At 31.5% G+C, this 17,750-nt stretch overlaps 2 protein-coding genes across 4 annotated transcripts in view; one reads left to right on the forward strand and one right to left on the reverse strand.

Annotated features, from left to right (window-relative positions):
• Positions 1-2,578: 2,578 nt before the first annotated feature.
• Positions 2,579-12,844, forward strand: LOC114329362 (40S ribosomal protein S17). The gene is made up of 3 exons (XM_028278429.1): positions 2,579-2,735; positions 2,847-3,046; positions 12,593-12,844. Exons 2-3 carry the CDS (start codon positions 2,852-2,854, stop codon positions 12,791-12,793), a joined length of 396 nt encoding a protein of 131 aa, XP_028134230.1. The 5' UTR covers positions 2,579-2,735; positions 2,847-2,851; the 3' UTR covers positions 12,794-12,844.
• LOC114329361 (uncharacterized) overlaps positions 12,703-17,750 on the reverse strand; it is a 75,202-nt gene continuing 70,154 nt past the window's right edge. For 2 of the 3 annotated variants that reach the window (XM_028278426.2, XM_028278427.2), the window contains one exon: positions 12,703-12,954. Coding sequence is in view for 1 of the 3 variants with exons in the window: in XM_028278427.2 (XP_028134228.1) it covers positions 12,928-12,954 (27 nt within the window). In the remaining 2 variants the exon portion in view is untranslated. Of the gene's footprint in view, positions 12,955-14,797; positions 14,875-17,750 lie in introns of all 3 variants that reach the window. The other variant, XR_007697848.1, reaches the window with a different exon arrangement.

Raw genomic sequence — 17,750 nt, forward strand, 5'->3', positions numbered from 1 at the left:
CATTAAATTTTCTTAATTTTTCACCCCTGTAACTTATTAAAATAAACATAGAAGTTTTCAAGGACTTTCGGCCCTCGGTCCGAACGTAATCTTTCATTCTGCGTTTAAATTTTTCAAAAATACTTATTAGTTTTCTTAGGATTCGAAAAAAATGAATCCCGTTTATATTCTTGTTATTGCTTTTTTTTTGTATAATAAACGTTACTTACAAGGAATTACTTTTAATATTATTTTGTACAAACTTCTAATTAATAATATTTTCTTATTCGACTCAAAAATACTATAAATTTTACCAGAATTTGTACTTTAAAATCGTAGTTTCGAAAGCGGTAGTCCGAAAGTCGGACTACGGACGTCATCAATTGCGACGTTGCCTTTTTCTCTTCATGGCTTGTAAAGTAAAGGTGGCTATGGCAGAACGGTCTACGCAGTCCGCCGACGCAGGTTGTGTCTGGCTTAGGATCAATTTGCACCGGGGCTTAATGGTTTTGGTTTAATCTGTGCCAGTACCGGCAACCAACTCATTGACCGGTAGTTCCGCCCACTTACGGCCGGTTTCACAAGTCGAAGTTAACTTGTGGTTAAGAGATAACCAGAAGTTACCCCGAAATATGTGTTTCACAATATCAGGTCAATGGCGAAGTTGTGGTTAACCGACAGAATTTTTAACCAGAGCTTGGAGTGATGGTTAAGCTCTTAACCAGAGGTTATCCTAACCTAATTTCGTTTTATTGACAGGACAGAGTGTATACACGTAAATTATTATTTACAGATATGAATTTATATGAATGTACTTAAATGCGTTTAGCATTTCAGCGGCCAATAATTGTTCGATTTTTAAATGATTTGCTTCCTGGGGTAATTATTAATACATACTATAGTCTCTTGCTTGCTACATGTTTTTATATTAACAATTTAATTTTAACAATATTGGCGAAAGACCTTAAAACAAATATTATTCTTAAACAAAACTTAAAATGTATAATGTGCATGTAATATACAATACAGTGTGTGTACTTTAGTTGGCCACGTATGGGAAGCATTTTTAATATTAATTTTACGAAAAAAAGATACTTCAAAAAAGTTTTGCATAGTAATTTTTATGGTCCAAAATCTAAGATGCAACCATCATGTATCAAATTTTATTAATCCCATAGGAGGTATGTTAAAATATATGAATTTTTAAAGCAAGCAAGGTAGCAAGAATCAACATCAAAAATATGATTATGCTTATGCAAATGAACCACAAGTCTGACTGAATATCCTAACCACACATATACACACATTTATTTTTCCTTAATCTGCAAAATAAACTCCACAACTAAATATAACATCCTTAAAAAATATATACAACAAATTAATAGTCATAAAGAAATATAACAATTTATTGAATTTATCCTAATAAAAATCAATGGAAACTCATCTGACTGATCAGCTGATTTGATAATTCTTCCATAAAAATGTTATTTCTGGTGATCATTGTCCATAATTTCCTACCAACATAAGAAAAATAAAACAAAACTTACGGTCAACTAACCATGATTGAATCTGTGGTTGTGAAACAGCAACTGTCAGTTAGACTGTGGGTAAAGGTTAGTTGACCGCTAGGGTTAACCACAGATTGTGAAACCGGCCGTTAATTGCTTAACTAATAAAAGCCAACTACCGGCTACGGAGGAAGTCACCGGTACCGGCTACCTATCCACTGCCAAATAATTAAACAGAAGTATTAGGGAGTTTTTGTGCACACAAATACGTAAACGTAACGCATCTTTTTGACATATACGCTTGCGCATTAATGGTTGAACTCCCGTATCGCGCTACGTATTACCTAAGGTTACGGGCTGGTACGTTAGGCGTTAGGTTCATACGCATCCCTATCGAGCCGAAAGTCACCGAATGCACACAGGATCTTGCCCGATTACCTACCAAATGAACATTTCATCAGTGTACTACTCGTTTCTAAACATTTTAAGGTTATATTGGTTATTGGTTTAGTCTATTTGAGTAAAATTATTGTGTTTGTAATTGGAAATTGGAACTTCATAATAGATTTAAAATTTTATTGTTTTTAAGTTGTCTATTAATAAAGCAAAACAAACAAATCTTGTATTAATTTAAGAAATACAGTGATCACCACAATTAATAACTAGATAAACAAATGACCTAGTTTCAGTAAAATTTTCAAATAAATATTACCACACTATTTACATTATACCTACTGGAATTCTGATGTAGGTATACAATAATTTACAACTAAAAAGTAGGTATAAACAAAAATAAAAAATTTTAACCTAAGGAAAAATAATATTTTTATATTTAAATAGAAGCAATTAAAACCATACAATTTCATCATTCATTTATCTTTTTTTACATTTGTATATTAATTGTATATTGTGTGAACATTGTTTTATTTTTTTTAATGTCAACGGAATTTAAAAATGACTTTACGATTTGCTTTACGTTACGTTAAGGCAGTTACAAAAACTACCTATTTTAACATTCATCCTCTACGACACGTTAGTTGCTTTACGTATACGGAGATGCGTACGTTACGTAGCAACAAAAACTCCCTAATAAGATGTAAGATGTAACTATTACTGTTATGTTGGCAAAACTGATTATAATTTATGACACATGACAGATGTCAACTGTCAGTAGCGCCACCTTCCGTTCTCTTTGAAAGAATTTTGCTTCTTTGACCACGTTTTTCTGAACCAAGTTTTTCGCTTTTGGTAAGTTTTCGAATATTTTTGAAGTATATTATAAAAATTACCGTCTTATTTATGTTTGAACGATAGAATATAAAGTGCGTAGTAATTATAAACTCCAAACGTATTTTGTAGAAAACATGGGTCGCGTACGTACCAAGACTGTGAAGAAAGCCTCCAAAGTCATCATTGAAAAGTACTACACACGTTTAACTTTAGATTTCCACACAAACAAGCGTATCTGCGAAGAAATCGCAATTATTCCAACAAAACCTCTACGCAACAAAATTGCCGGATTTGTCACACATTTGATGAAACGTCTCAGGCACTCACAAGTAAGTTTCTAGCGGTATATTTCAGTTTTAATGGAACTTCAGAGATTTGATTAAGTAGAATAGCAGTATAATGCAATTAAAGTTAGGTTAGTGTTAGTTATGTATTCAACAATAACAAATATTTTTAATACAACCCATAAGAAACACCTGTGTTATATTTTGCTTTAGTCCTTAACTTTTATATTCATGTGATTCTTGTAAATAAGGCATATTTTTTGTCTGATTTTGTCAGCACTTCTTATTTTCTTATTCTAATTATCCCTGTCAGTGGGTAGGAAGGTATGACCAAGTACCAGAGAGTGAAGACGTTTGTCAAAAGTCTGAACCATGAACCAAATCCAGTTTCAAGTTTTGATTGAGTAAACATTGAATCTTTAACTCTTATATTTTGGAAAATAAAAGTAGAATACTGTTTGTTGGGGGAGGCCAGGGTCCAATATGGTCTGTAGTGCCATGGGAGAGAAGATATTAGTTTATTGCTGCTTCTATTTGTAATATCTTTGAAATGGAATACCAATGTATGCTCTAAGGTGCTACATTTGCAGATAGTGTGGATCACATTATTAGCTGTATTCACACTGCATGCCCCGAACTTATCCTGAACTTACCCAGAGGAAGATCGCCTGTGCATTAATTGTTTAGGGGGAAAATTCGACCTTATTGAACATCCAATTTTTTAATGCACAAGCATTCTCTCTCTGGGTAAGTTCGGGAGTGCAGTGTGAATACAGCTAATGTATCACAGATCCTATTCTAAATCAAAATTATATTAACATTTTATAGAAGAGAAAGAACATATTGGATTCCTAATATATTTTTTATCTTAGTGTACATTTAATTTTTTATCAATATTTTACCTGTTACAACTAGGCTAGAACAACATAGGAAAAATATTTGTTAAAAGAAAATAACTAGAAAACGACATTTTAATTCGAAATAATACAGTTTTCCTCTAAAAAACTTGATTTAGGACAGTTTTTGTGATAGAAAGGTTCAAATACATTGGTGTTACATGGTCGCTATTTGAATGAATACATTTTTCACCAAGAAACTCACGCATCTTGTCACCAGTTTGAATGATACTGTTTCTATTGGACCATGAACTTTGTTTTTGAACACATATCACATCACACCCTCAGTGCAAAACTGTTGTAAGTCAAAAATTTTATGAAAATGAATCATGGCATTCGCTTGTAAACATGCATATCTATCCCGTGTAAAACTTAAGTAACTTTCAAATGCTCAACCGGCCAAATATCACAACTGTCACACCAATATAATAGCACGAAAGTAAACAAAAGCGCTGTTATCTCGAAACTTACTTATTTTTATTTATTTATTATTTTTTTATTTATTTATTAACAGGCCTTGCCTACTTTTAGTACAATTTACAGTTTAAAAACCTCAATAGAATTAGTCAAGTAATAAAATCCTAACATAAAAACAGTCTACATACAGTCTAAAAAGTGCTTAGAAAAATAAAGTTAAAATAATAAAACAATACAACATTGATATATGAAACTGACAGTTACAAAATCACTAATAGGGAACTTGCACATTTTTTTTTGTTACATAATAATGTTCAGTTTTGTTTAAAAATGAGATTTCCAAAATTTCACGCTTCAAAAACTCGTAATAACTTAGAAATACATATTTAAAGTCTTCTGCGGTATAAAATAGTTCATACGACCCGTGACGTCACATAGTTTTACATTAGTTATTATTATGGATATATTTCACTGTGTCTAGGTACACTCTAATGTGTACGCAAATAAAAAAAGTTAGGTACAGTGGAATCCCGATAAGTCGGCCCCCGATAACCCGGACCGATTTTCATCAGATAAACATTTTGATTTTCAATATTTTGTATTTTTCAATTTAATTGTGGCTTATTTCCAGTCAAAATAGTTAATTATCAGACAAACCTTTCAACAATAAAAATGTATGTAATATAATATTTGAGAGATAATGTGTACCTATGTGTGTAATTTGAACTACAATATTTATAGGATATTAAAAATGACTCATAGCACACGCTGCAGAACCAACAGCCACCTGTCTGTAGTATCTATTCCTTTTTATTTCAAACTGTCAGCATTGTTTAGGAAAGACTATTTAAAAAATTCTTTTATAAACAATGGTCTTTAGTATTGTGTGTCTTGTATTGTTCGCTTCCATTTGCTTACGTTTGGGTTTGGTGTTTTTTTTAGTAATTTTAATGAGTAGGTACTGTGCATATTTATAAATATATTTCATGTTATTTCAATTCCAACGGAGTTTATCTGTAAGTATACCGTATTTTATTAATTTTTACCATATTCTCTGGCTATCTCGGATTTTCGATAACCCGGATCGGTCGCGGTCCCGATTAATCCGAGTTATCGAGGTTCCACTGTACACGCGAATTAAACTTGATCAAGCCAGTGACTTCATTATTTAACGTGCGCAGTGACTGTATATTTTGGTACATGCTATTTTGATATGTTTGTTTGTTTGATAGAAAAATACTTGTTAAGGGAAGGGAAGCAGAACTATTTAGATGTTTCAAACTTAATTGTAATAAATCAATGTATATATAAAAGTATATATTTAGGTTAGCAAAATAAATATATGTATTTAGTTGATATGACACGTACAAAATATTGCTAAAATAATTTTTATATGTAAGTTAATTATTATAATCAACTATTCTAAATGGGAAATAAGCCACAATTTAACTAAAAAAATGATTTTTTTAACGTTTCGACGTCCAAATCGGATGTCATTGTCAAAATACAAAAATTAGTCAGATTAAATAAATTATTAGAAAAAAATTTTACTAAGCAACACCATTTTTGTTTAATTTAATAATATTTTGTATTTTGACAACGACGTCCGATTTAGACGTCCAAAGTTAATAAAATCATTTTTTGGTTAAATTGTGGCTTAGTTCCCATTTAGAATAGTTGATTACAAAAATGCCACAAGGATAATAGCTTCAGAACAAGTTAATTATTATTGTGAAAGCTTTAGGTCTTCTTTTTATTTTAATATTTTACGGTAATACATACTATTTCATTTATAACTAAAAATATATATATTAATTTATAGTCTCTTATCTTTTTCGTATTGTTTTAAAATGTTCTTAAACGCATTAAAAGAACTAAATAATTGTCCACACTCCGTGGTTAATTTAAAAACAAACACTAAACAAATAAAAAATAAGAAATCACTGACACTAACTTTTTTTATTTGCGTACACGGTAACGTATACCTAGACACAACCTTATATTTAGGTATATTCTTCTTCTCCTTCTTTAGTTTATTGGCCTCCACCTACTTGGGTATTTGGCAAGCTCATCGTCGTGGAATAAGTCAAAAATATTTATATTCTAATGACATTTATCGTATGTCATTGTAATAATATATAACAGTTTGTTAAAATTGTAGTTTTATACTGTTTTTGAAGGAAAGGAACGAAGGTTTACTATTGAAAATAAAACCATTCTGTAAAAGTACGAATTTTTCTACGAATAGTTCAAATGATAAAAAACACTTGTAACGTCACATAAATGTATTTTCTACTGACGTTTATAACATCTAATTTAAAATTCTGTTTACTTTATTGGAAAAATGTAAATGTAAAACCAAGTGACGTCACGAAGCGTTTTGGACCACCTGTTTTAATTTGAATTTTTAATCGTCTTTAGGGGCCAAACGAAAGACAAACAAAACTTTTTTATCTTTGATACATGTTTTAAATTATGTTGTGTTGTGATTTATATCATTTTTTTCGGATTTAAAAATTTATGCAAGTTCCCTATTGCACATTATTACAATATTGCTACACCATTAAATTGAAAAAATTATATCACAATTTGCTTTAAAAGGCTCACAATACTAAAACTTTCATTAAAAAAATCCAAACTATCAGCATAACAGTTAGCCATTCGTGACACTCTAGGTATATAAGAATTAAGGCCAACATTGGTTCCCCTAAATGGCTGATGAAATATGTTAACTGATCTGGTGTTTCTAATTTCAACTGCTAACAACATTGTGGAAATCAGTGAAGCACAGTCAATCATGCTATTAATGAGTCTAAAAAATATTTTGAGATCTGCCTGATCCCTCCTCTCACTTTCAAAGTAGGCAGTGAAAGTGTATCTTGTAATAATGCAAAATCATATGAAAACTCGTTTACACGAGGTATATTGGATTTATATGGTAGGTACCTAAGGAACTTTCTCTGCACCTGCTCAATTCTGTGAATGTGTGAAGTAAAATGGGGGCTCCAAACTGAAGAACAATATTCCAACAAAGGCCTGACAAGACTACAGTACAGCAATCTAATAGCATTAAGGTGAATTTTGACTTACAGCAGTTTTGCACTGAGGGTGAGACATGTCGTTTTGCTTTATCTACTGAAATATTTTTAATGTTGCGATATTACAGTTTTTTGAGGGAGCATGATGCATAATCCATTTTGTTGGTGAGAAAAACACAAAAATAAAATTTTTTGAGTTAATACACTTAGAACAGGATGTGCGATATAAACATGATTCATCTAGGTCTTGGTGAAGCCAATACAGAATCGGCCATATAAACCTTGAATGTTCTAATAGCTGGATGATAAGATAGCTAAGGAGATTTTGGAAGAAAAATAGTAAATTTAGCACATCCTACCTAATAGTGCAACATGAACATAATAATCTCATATAACCCTTAACCCCTTAACGTGCATGCTCCAGTTAACTCAAGCATGCTAAACTGGCCAAATTGTGCACATTTAGGATAATTCAAACATATTTATCATTTACATGGGATTTTAAGCTAACACTTAATTATTTATCACTTACGACTAATTCTTCCTTGTGAGCTGCTCACCAACAAATTTGCATATTCATATTCTAATTAACTGATGTTTCAATATATATTTTACTAAAATATAATGTTAAGTAAAATATACATATAATAGGTTTGTTCCAACAGAACGAAAAACTGTCATATAATGATCATGCTCATGCACAGTAAACAAAGTACCGGCCAACAAAAATATGATCATTCATTGCTTTCGATTGTTCCGCCAAAAATTGTGATCGTCCAGCGTAAGTTTGACCTGCGCACTAGAATCGTATTTTCTACATTAACAAAATTGATTTTTTTTGCTGGCCTTTTACAAAAAAACTGCATTAAGAGGTTAATTTTATTGTGCTTTGTAGTGTTGCAAAGTCCTTATAGTGTTATGTTGTATGTTTCAATTATAAAAAGTATGCTTTAGTAGTAGTATTGCAAGTCCAAATTTTTTATGACCCAATTTATGGATGCTCCCATATCGACGGCAGAAAGGCAGGACCTAGTAACTGAAAAATTTGTATAAAATGAGTTACTTTGGTTTTCGCTTTAGAATAAGTGTATCAGCACCTATTAAACAGCGGTTACAGCTGAGAAAGCCTTCTGGAAGCCTTCCGGAAATTTTCCCAGCTGTAACTTCTGTTTAATAGGTGCCGATACACTTATTCTAAAGCGAAAACTGAAGTAACTCATTTTATACAAATTTTTGAGTTACGAGGTCCTGCCTTTCCGCCATCAATATGTTGTATGTTTCAAATACAAAGACAGAAAGTTTTTAGAAAGTACATTTGATTAATTCTGCAATTTTTTAATCTATATAAAACACAAATTATTATTTGTTTCTTATAATTGTGCTTAATTATTAGAAATGTTTTTGGTAAGAGTCAGAACCTTCAGACCACCAGTGCCATATTGTAATTTATTTATTTATTATAAATAATAGACGTAGATAAGTAATAGATCTTCACTTTCGATATCGAAAAAACAAATAATTCACTTGTATTTTATATAAATTAAAAATTTGCACAATCCATAAAGTTCATAATTCTTTTAAAAGATTTCTCTTTATATTTGAAACATACAATATATGTTAATAAATTGAAAGGGTTAATATGTATTCTATGTTTCTTCAACATAGATAGATAGATAGACAGATAGATAGATAGATATTTATTCATTTAAATAGGTTACCCTAATATACAATCAATGTAGAGAATAGATATTACTAAGCAACATCAAATGAAATTGAAACAAACTTTAAATAAATTTTACAACATATAATAACATACAATACCCACCCATAAAATTAACGTAATAAAGTATTACATCACTTGTTTCTAACATACAGCTTAAGTTTGGTTTTAAAAGATTTTAGTGACATCATATTCTTTAATTCAGCCGGTAGAGCGTTAAACTCATTAAAACCCCTGAATACTAATAGGTCTGGATCCTGCGTATGAAAAAAAAAGTTGATTAATAGCAAGCTGAAAATTTGTTAATAGCTTAAGGGTGTCTAGTCGGATAAACTTTGATATATGGAAACACTTGAACAGGGGCAGTTTTAATTGTGGAACAGGTTAAAAATTTGGAACGGTCACACCACGAAAACGGCACATTTATTTTGTCCGACAGAACAGACTTAAACTCTTCGAACAGAGATTAAACTCTCATGCAAAAATCAGACTGCTATTTATCACCAAATGGGCGTTTTAATGAGTGGAACATGTGAAATATGTCAAATGACAGGAATTATGACAGGTGATAAATAGCAGTCTGATTTTTGCATGAGAGTTTAATCTCTGTTCGGAGAGTTTAAGTCTGTTCTGTCAGACAAATTAAATGTACCGTTTTCATGGTGTGACCTTTCCAAATTTTTAACCTGTTCCACAATTAAAACTGCCCCTGTTCCAGTGTTCCCATATATCACAGTTTATCCGACTAGACACCCTTAAGCTATTAACAAATTTTCAGCTTGCTATTAATCAACTTTTTTTTCATACGCAGGATCCAGACCTATAATGAGTTCATCGTCATTCTATAATTTGTTTTTGCTATGTAAATATTCCCCATATTTCTTGTAGAATAATCATGCACATTTTTATTGTACACTATAAACTGTTTAAAGTAATCTGGAGCTACATTATTAAGTATTTTATAAACCAAAATCATTGTATAATAATACAGTTTCTCTTCAATTGTGAACCAACTTAAAACCTGTAGCATAATATGATACAGGTGTAAGTCGATTTGTTTTCATTATAATTCTCATGTCACGATTTTGTAGTTTTTGTAGTTGATTGATTTTATTTAAATTAAACATATACAATATAGTTGCGCAGTACTCAAAATGTGGCTGAATAATTGAATTAAAAACTGTAATTTTAGCTTGAGTCGATATATTTTGTGATATTCGGCTAAAAAAATATAGTTTTTTCGTTATTTTCCGGACAATATAATCAAAATGATGATCAAAATTCAAACAACTATCAATTTGAAACCCCAAATATTTAACACATCTTACAATACCAATCTTTTCATTTTTTACTTGTAGCAGAATGTTATCAGTATTTAATTGGCTATATTTGTGTTTTGTTGTAAAGATCATTGCTTTAGTTTTGGAAATATTTAATTTTAATTTATTTGATGCCAAGTATTTAGCCATTTTTTTAATGTATTATTCATTTTTTGAATTGCTACTTCAAGGTTAGTATCACTACAAGCTACAAAAGTATCATCCGCAAAAAGATTAATAAAATCACTTTCTACATATAGGTCTATGTCATTTAGATACAATATAAATAAGAGAGGCCCCAATACGCTGCCTTGTGGTACCCCAACATTGATATAATGTTCAGAGGATAATGCCCCATCAAAACGTACTATCTGCTTCCTATCACTAAGATAATCACTTAGCCATTTTTGTGTACTTTACCTACAAACCCATAATTTTGTAGTTTTGTTAGGAGTATTTGGCGAAAAACACCTATGTATTGGTTTTTATCAATATCGTTTTTAAGTTTACAGAGAGTCAATTGTAAAGCTGACTCACATGAATGTTTCTGTCAAAAACCAGACTGATTATTTATTAAAATTGAATTTTTTTCCCACGTGTTCTAGTAGTTTGGCATAAATTGCTATCTCTCAATATTTTTTCAATTGGGGGTAATGTGTTAATGGGCCTAAATTCACTAGCTTTATTTGTATTCAAAATCTTCTGAATAGGAACAATTGTACTCACTTTCAAAAGTGTAGGAAATCTATCTGTCATTAGAGAAGTGTTTATAAAATTCTAGATGGCTTCTACTGGGTACTTATCAATTATTAATGGTGCCTTCTGGTAGAAGCTAGTAAAAAATTGTATTTATTCAGAAAATAATGACAAATTGAAGTACAGTAGACCCCTGATTACCCGTGCTCCTTGGGACTGGAGGTAGCACAGATAATTGATAAGCACAGATAATTCGAACATGTATATCTTCTTATGCATAATACATACCTACCATAAAAAGATAACAAAAATCATAAATCTTTCATTATGAGTCTCTCTTTCGGCATATAGAGTTTCCATCAAGTGATTTACGATTAGGCTATCTTGATAAAACCTTAAAATGCAATTTGAGTAATAGCAGCACGGATAACCCGCACCCGGATAATCGGGGTTCTACTGTACATCAATTGACATCAGATATGTCCTCACCCTCCTCTCCTATATTGTAGTAATAAGCAAAATCCCCCTTCCTCTTCTCTCCTGCGCGGTTTATGCATGTTCCTTACGTATTATAAGGAAATAGCAACACTGCTAAGCACCAATATTAACCTTTAACTACCCGCGCATCAAGTTATAACAACTACACACGTGGCATACTTTGTACGCCACAAGAAAATACACTTAAAAGCAGCGGATTTGTTTAATTTTTTTTTGGAAAAATACACTTAGTTGTTTGTTATAAACCTTATTCGGCATCAGTGAATACTTGGAGTTCCTTTTGAGTAAGCCAATTGGGATTTATAACTGGAATCATGGAATAACTGGATTCCATGATAAATAAAATTACTAATAAAAAAATTTTTTAAATGTGATTTTTTACAGGAGAAAAAGTATTGTTTATAAAGAAAAATATATTTTTTGCCATAATGACTAAAAAACAAATAAAATATGTAAGTACTTATATTACGACTTATAGTAATATAATCCTGGGGTATATTGTCCACCACCGGAAACAACAAATAATAAAATGTAAATTACGATCTTTCCAGAACGCCGATTATAACGAAACTAAAACCATATTGTAAAGCACATTCCAGTGATAGGTTAGAAAAATAAGCAAGGTCAAAAATTAAAATTTTAAATATATTTCCAGTAGAATTCTTATATCTGGCTTACAAAGTACGCCAGCGCATGTAGTTAAAGGTTAAGTTCCATGGAGGTTCATAGCAGGCTTTGTTCACTTTTGCACTATTAGGTAGGATATCAAATTTTTTTAAGACAAGCCTTCTAGAATCTAGAAGAACAGAGATGTTCTCATTTAAAGAAATTGGAATGTGGATATTGCTCATACATACAGTATTATATGAAACTTTGGCTAATCCCTTGTATGTGTGGGTTAAAATAGGTGGAATGTTCTTTAATTAATTTGTTTTTTGTTAGATCCTAAAATAATAGAATAAGGAGAAAGTTTGATTAAATTTTAAACAATTCATTTTTATTTGCAGGTGCGTGGAATCTCCATCAAATTGCAAGAAGAAGAACGTGAAAGACGTGATAACTACGTACCAGAAGTCTCTGCTCTTGAACATGATATCATTGAGGTTGATCCAGAGACCAAAGAAATGTTGAAAATGCTCGATTTCAACAACATCAGTGGATTGCAGTTAACGCAACCAGCTACAAACACATTCAACAGACGTTCTTAATTTTTTTTATAATGTAATTGACATTTAAAATAAATACAAAGTATTTGTACAGTTTTGCCTTTTTAATGTCTTAAATCATACTATAATTGTTTAATTACTAAGACAGGTATTTGTGAGTTTAATATTTCATGGATTTAAATAGATTTTGACCTTTCTTCACCCTAAAAAATAAATTACTTAGTGTGAGAAAATTTGGATTTAATACAAAAGAAATATTAGTTGTCTGTAAATTATGGTTTAAACAAACATACAATGAAGTAAAAAACTTCTAATGTATGATGGTTCAGTGGAACCTCGATAAGTCGGATTAATCGGGACCGCAGCCGATCCGGGTTATGGAAAATCCGGGTTAACCGGAGAATATGGTAAAAATTAATAAAATACGGTACTCTTACAGATAAACTTAATTATAATTGCCAAAAAAATGAAATACTTATGTCCAGTACATCTAAATTACGTACAGTTATACATTATTGTTTATTTCTTGGTAAAAAAACTCTGTCAAAGTGAAAACATTTTTATTTTATCTGATGAAAATCGATCCGGTTTAGCCGGACTTCCGGGTTATTGGAGGCCGACTTATTAGTCCTGTCGCCAGGGGGGGTACAACGGCCTCCTTAATTCAGATGGACTTACCCAAGTTTTTTTGTCTATTTTGACCCGTAGAACACGAATTTTTTGGGTAACAGTTGATCCGGATGTCGATAAGATTGTTAATAAACGAAGAACTTGAGGAATTACATAGCAGCGGTTTTTCGCAAAACAAAATTTTTTTTGTATTTTTTGGGTGATTCTTAGCAAAAAATGGTCTTACAAGTTTTTTCGTAGGACGCGTAGTTTTCGAGATAAACGCGGTTAAACTTTCAAAAAATCGAAAAAGTGCAATTTTTGAACCGGAATAACTTGATTAAAAAATAAAATAGCAATTCTGATTACTGCATTTGAAAGTTCAAGTCAAATTCTATCGGTTTTGATTGTTTGCATTGCTAAAAAATAATTTTTTATTTGTTAAATAAAGGTATAAACACATAGTGTTTCCCGGCCCCAATGCATTCGTTTTAATGGACGTAATGTACGTAGAAATTCTGTATGCGCGCCTACTCGTTCGATTTCAAATTAGAAATGCATTGAAAACATCATTCAATCACTAGGTGTTGATAGCTTTGTTTAACAATAAAAAATTAATTTCTAGCAATGAAAATAATCAAAACCGATAGAATTTTACTTGAACTTTCAAACGCGGTAAGCAGAATTGCTATTTTATTTTTCAATCAAAAGTTATTCGGGTTCAAAAATTGCAATTTTTCGATTTTTTGAAAGTTCAACCCCGTTTATGCCGAAAACTATGCATCCTACCAAAAAACTTGTAAAATAATTTTTTGCTTAGAATGACCCAAAGAATACAAAAACATGTTTTGTTTTGCGAAAAATCGCTGTTATGTGATTCCTCAAGTTCTTTGTTTATAACAATCTTATCGACATCCGGATCGACTGTTACCCAAAAAATTCGTGTTCTACGGGTCAAAATACATAAAGAAAACTTGGGTAAGTCCATCTGAATTAAGGAGGCCGTTGTACCCCTACTGGCGACAGGACTATATCGGGGTTCCACTGTATGTATATTTTTTAGAGTTCTACTCTAACTTTTCCCATGTAGTCCTGTCGCCAAGCAGGGTACAACAGCCTCCTTTATTCAGATGGACTTTAATACATAGTTGAAACTAGCCACATTTTTGGTTATTAAATCCTTTAAAGTACACGGTAAACGTTATTAAATTGTAAAATATTGATTATAGTATATAAGTATAAAAATAGTATATAAATTCGACCCCATGTCATCAAAATTTTACAATTTAGTAATATTGCCATGTACATTATTTAAAGGTTTTGTTAAATAAAAATGTATGTACACAAAGTGTATGTGTGTTTAGATTATTTATAACCTTTGTTTGAACCAATTGACTTATTTCAACTACTGTCAGGATGTAAATATTTAAATTGTACCCTTTTGTATTCATTTTAATCCTGGAAATACTCGCAGGTTTCACTGATGATAGTCCAATTTGATCTCGAAACATTTCCTGAAATTTTATAATTCATTTGGATTTTTAAAAATTTGTTAATAAAAAATATATAATACGAAATTTTTTACCTCATTGAAAATTTTTATCCAGATATAATTGAATAATGGGTCGCCGAATAACGTAATTGCCATATTTTCAAGAAATTGAACAAAAAATAATAAAAAGTTTTTACATTATAATAGTGCGCCGATAAATATAAAGTTTACCCTATGCCGATGTGCGCTTTTATCTTGGGGGTGGTTGCCACCCCTTGTCGGGGGTGAAAAATGTTTTCGTTAAAATAGCCAAGGAAGAGACCAGAGAACCTAATTTTAAGCTAAAACTGTTCTATAATTATTTTTTGAAAACTCGATACTTTCTGAGTTATTCGTGGTTGAAAATTGCCCATTTTCATTGAGAAATGACACCTTTTCGGACGGATTTTTGCGAATACCTTGAAAGCTTAACAAAAAAAACTATAAAATATTTCTCTAGGTTATAAAAAAAACAGATTCGTTCCTTCATAAATCTAGTTAAAATACAAAGAGGTAGGTAAGAAAAGTTTGTTTTTTGCTGCATGCTCAAATCGGTGTATTCAACTTGAAATAACAGAGAAACTGTCGATTTTAGGTGTATAATGATACTAATAACTTTTGTAGTGCTTGAAAAGACCTTTAAAATGAGCAGTACTAAATGTCGATTACATTCAAACTAAGCGAGATATTCTGCAAAAAAGTTGATGACTAATGTATTTTAAGAAGAAATGAGAAATGTATATTTAACCCCTCATCCATCCGAATTTAAATACATCGTTTTCCTTGTACAATACTTTTTATTATAGTGTTATTTCTATGTTCAAAAAGTTGGACTGAATTAAAATGAATGGTTTTTTGAAATGAATGAGCGCATTTTTAAATTTTCTTAAAAATCTTTCTTGTCCTCCATGTAACTCGAAAAAGATAAGAGATACGAAAAAAAGATACCACACAAAGATGTAGGGCTTTTTTTAGGTAAAAATTGCCTTTTTATTTTTCATTACTGTATCATTTTTAAGTTACATGGAGAAAAAGAAGATTTTTAAGAAAATTTAAAAATGCTCTCTATAATTTGATCTTTTTTTTTTTCAAAAACCATTCATTTTAAACCCGTCCAACTTTTTGAACATAGAAATAACACTATAGTAAAAGGTATTGTGGAAGGAAAACGATGTATTTACATTTTGGTGGATGGAGGTTAAAATTACTTCTCATTTTTTCTTAAAATATATTGGTTATCAATTTTGTTTGCAGCATATCTCGCTTAGTTTTAATGTAATGGACCTTTAATATAGCTCATTTTAAAGGTATTTTCAAGCACTACAAAAGGTATTACCGCATTATACACCTAAAATCGACCGTTTCTCTGTTATTTTAAGTTGAATACACTAATTTGCGAATGAACCAAAAAACAAACTATTTTCACCTACCATATCAAACAAAAAATAACAGAGTTGTTTGCGAAACATTTTGGTACTGTATACACACTTTTAGTGGTAAATCTCTGGATAACCTGGAGAGTAATGAAATTTTCTCACAACAGCTGGAGGTGGAAATTAGTAACCTCGAAGTCACTTTTGACAATTTACTGAATTTGTTGTTGTCATTAAATGTCAATAAAGGGGCTGGCCCTGATTTGATACCGAATTTGTTCCTAAGAGAAAGTGCAGTGTCCTTGTGTGAACCATTAGTATATGTTCTTAATAAATCTCTCCAGACGGGAATTTTCCCGAACAGATGGAAACATTCCTTTGTGTGTCCTATTTTCAAGGCAGGAGATCATAGTGATATCAAAAATTATCGGCCAGTTTGTATTCAGTCAGCCTTATCTAAAGTATTTGAAAAAATGGTTTTGCCAAGTTTGGATAATTGTTTTAGGAACATTATTACGGACAACCAAGTAGGCGGACGTTCTACTCTCACTAACCTCTTTTTGTATATCGATAGTATAGGTACAGCAATGGATGAGGGTTACGAGGTGCACTCTATATACACCGATTTCAGTAAGGCCTTTGACCTACTAGATCATAATGTCTTAATTAGAAAGCTGAGAAACTTTGGTATCACTGGTTCTTTATTAGCTTGGTTTACTTCGTATTTGCAAGGAAGAACATTGCAAGTAAGATCAGCAGGATGTGTTTCTAATGGATTTGAAGCCGTGTCAGGGGTTCCGCAGGGTTCCCATTTGGGTCCTAAGCTTTTTCTGTTGTTGGTAAATGATATTGGTAGGAACTTTAAATCTGAATATCTGATATTTGCAGACGACTTGAAAGATATTTAAATGCATTAGGTCAGAATCTGATTGTGAGGGTTTGCAGAGAGACTTGAATTCTTTAGTACATTGGTGCCAGGAAAATAATCTTAGATTGAATGCTTCGAAATGCTCATATATTATTTTTTTCACGTAATAAAACCACCAGTGATTTTAAATACAACCCTAATAGCACACGACGTCCTTTGGACGTCCAAAATAGGTCCATTTTTGGTCCTTACGTCCATGGACTATAAACGGACGTCCTTTGGACGTCCCATGTTGGACGTCCTTCGGAAGGAATAAATATGGACGTCCTTTGGACGTCCCATGTTGGACGTCCTTCGGAAGGAATAAATATGGACGTCCGACGTTGGACGTCCTTCGGACGGAATAAATATGGACGTCCTTTGGACGTCCGACGTTGAACGTCCTTTGGACGTCCATACTGGACGAAATACGGACGTTTTATGAACGCTTATATATTATATTGGACACATTATACCAATTACGGGATCAAATAGCAAAATAATTCAATAAAATATTAACTTAGGCGTTAACTTTACGTTAATGAAATACAGTCAAACCTGTCAATAACGGCCACTAAA

Source organism: Diabrotica virgifera, chromosome 4 (assembly GCF_917563875.1).
Source record: "Diabrotica virgifera virgifera chromosome 4, PGI_DIABVI_V3a".
NCBI classification, from domain to species: Eukaryota; Metazoa; Arthropoda; class Insecta; order Coleoptera; family Chrysomelidae; genus Diabrotica; species Diabrotica virgifera.

Excerpts from the sequence above, each read along its gene's own strand:
- LOC114329362 (XM_028278429.1), top strand. The coding sequence starts at position 2,852 with ATGGGTCGCGTACGTACCAAGACTGTGAAGAAAGCCTCCAAAGTCATC. Across the intron at positions 3,047-12,592 it reads AACGTCTCAGGCACTCACAA|GTGCGTGGAATCTCCATCAA; the intron begins GTAAGTTTCTAG and ends TTTTATTTGCAG.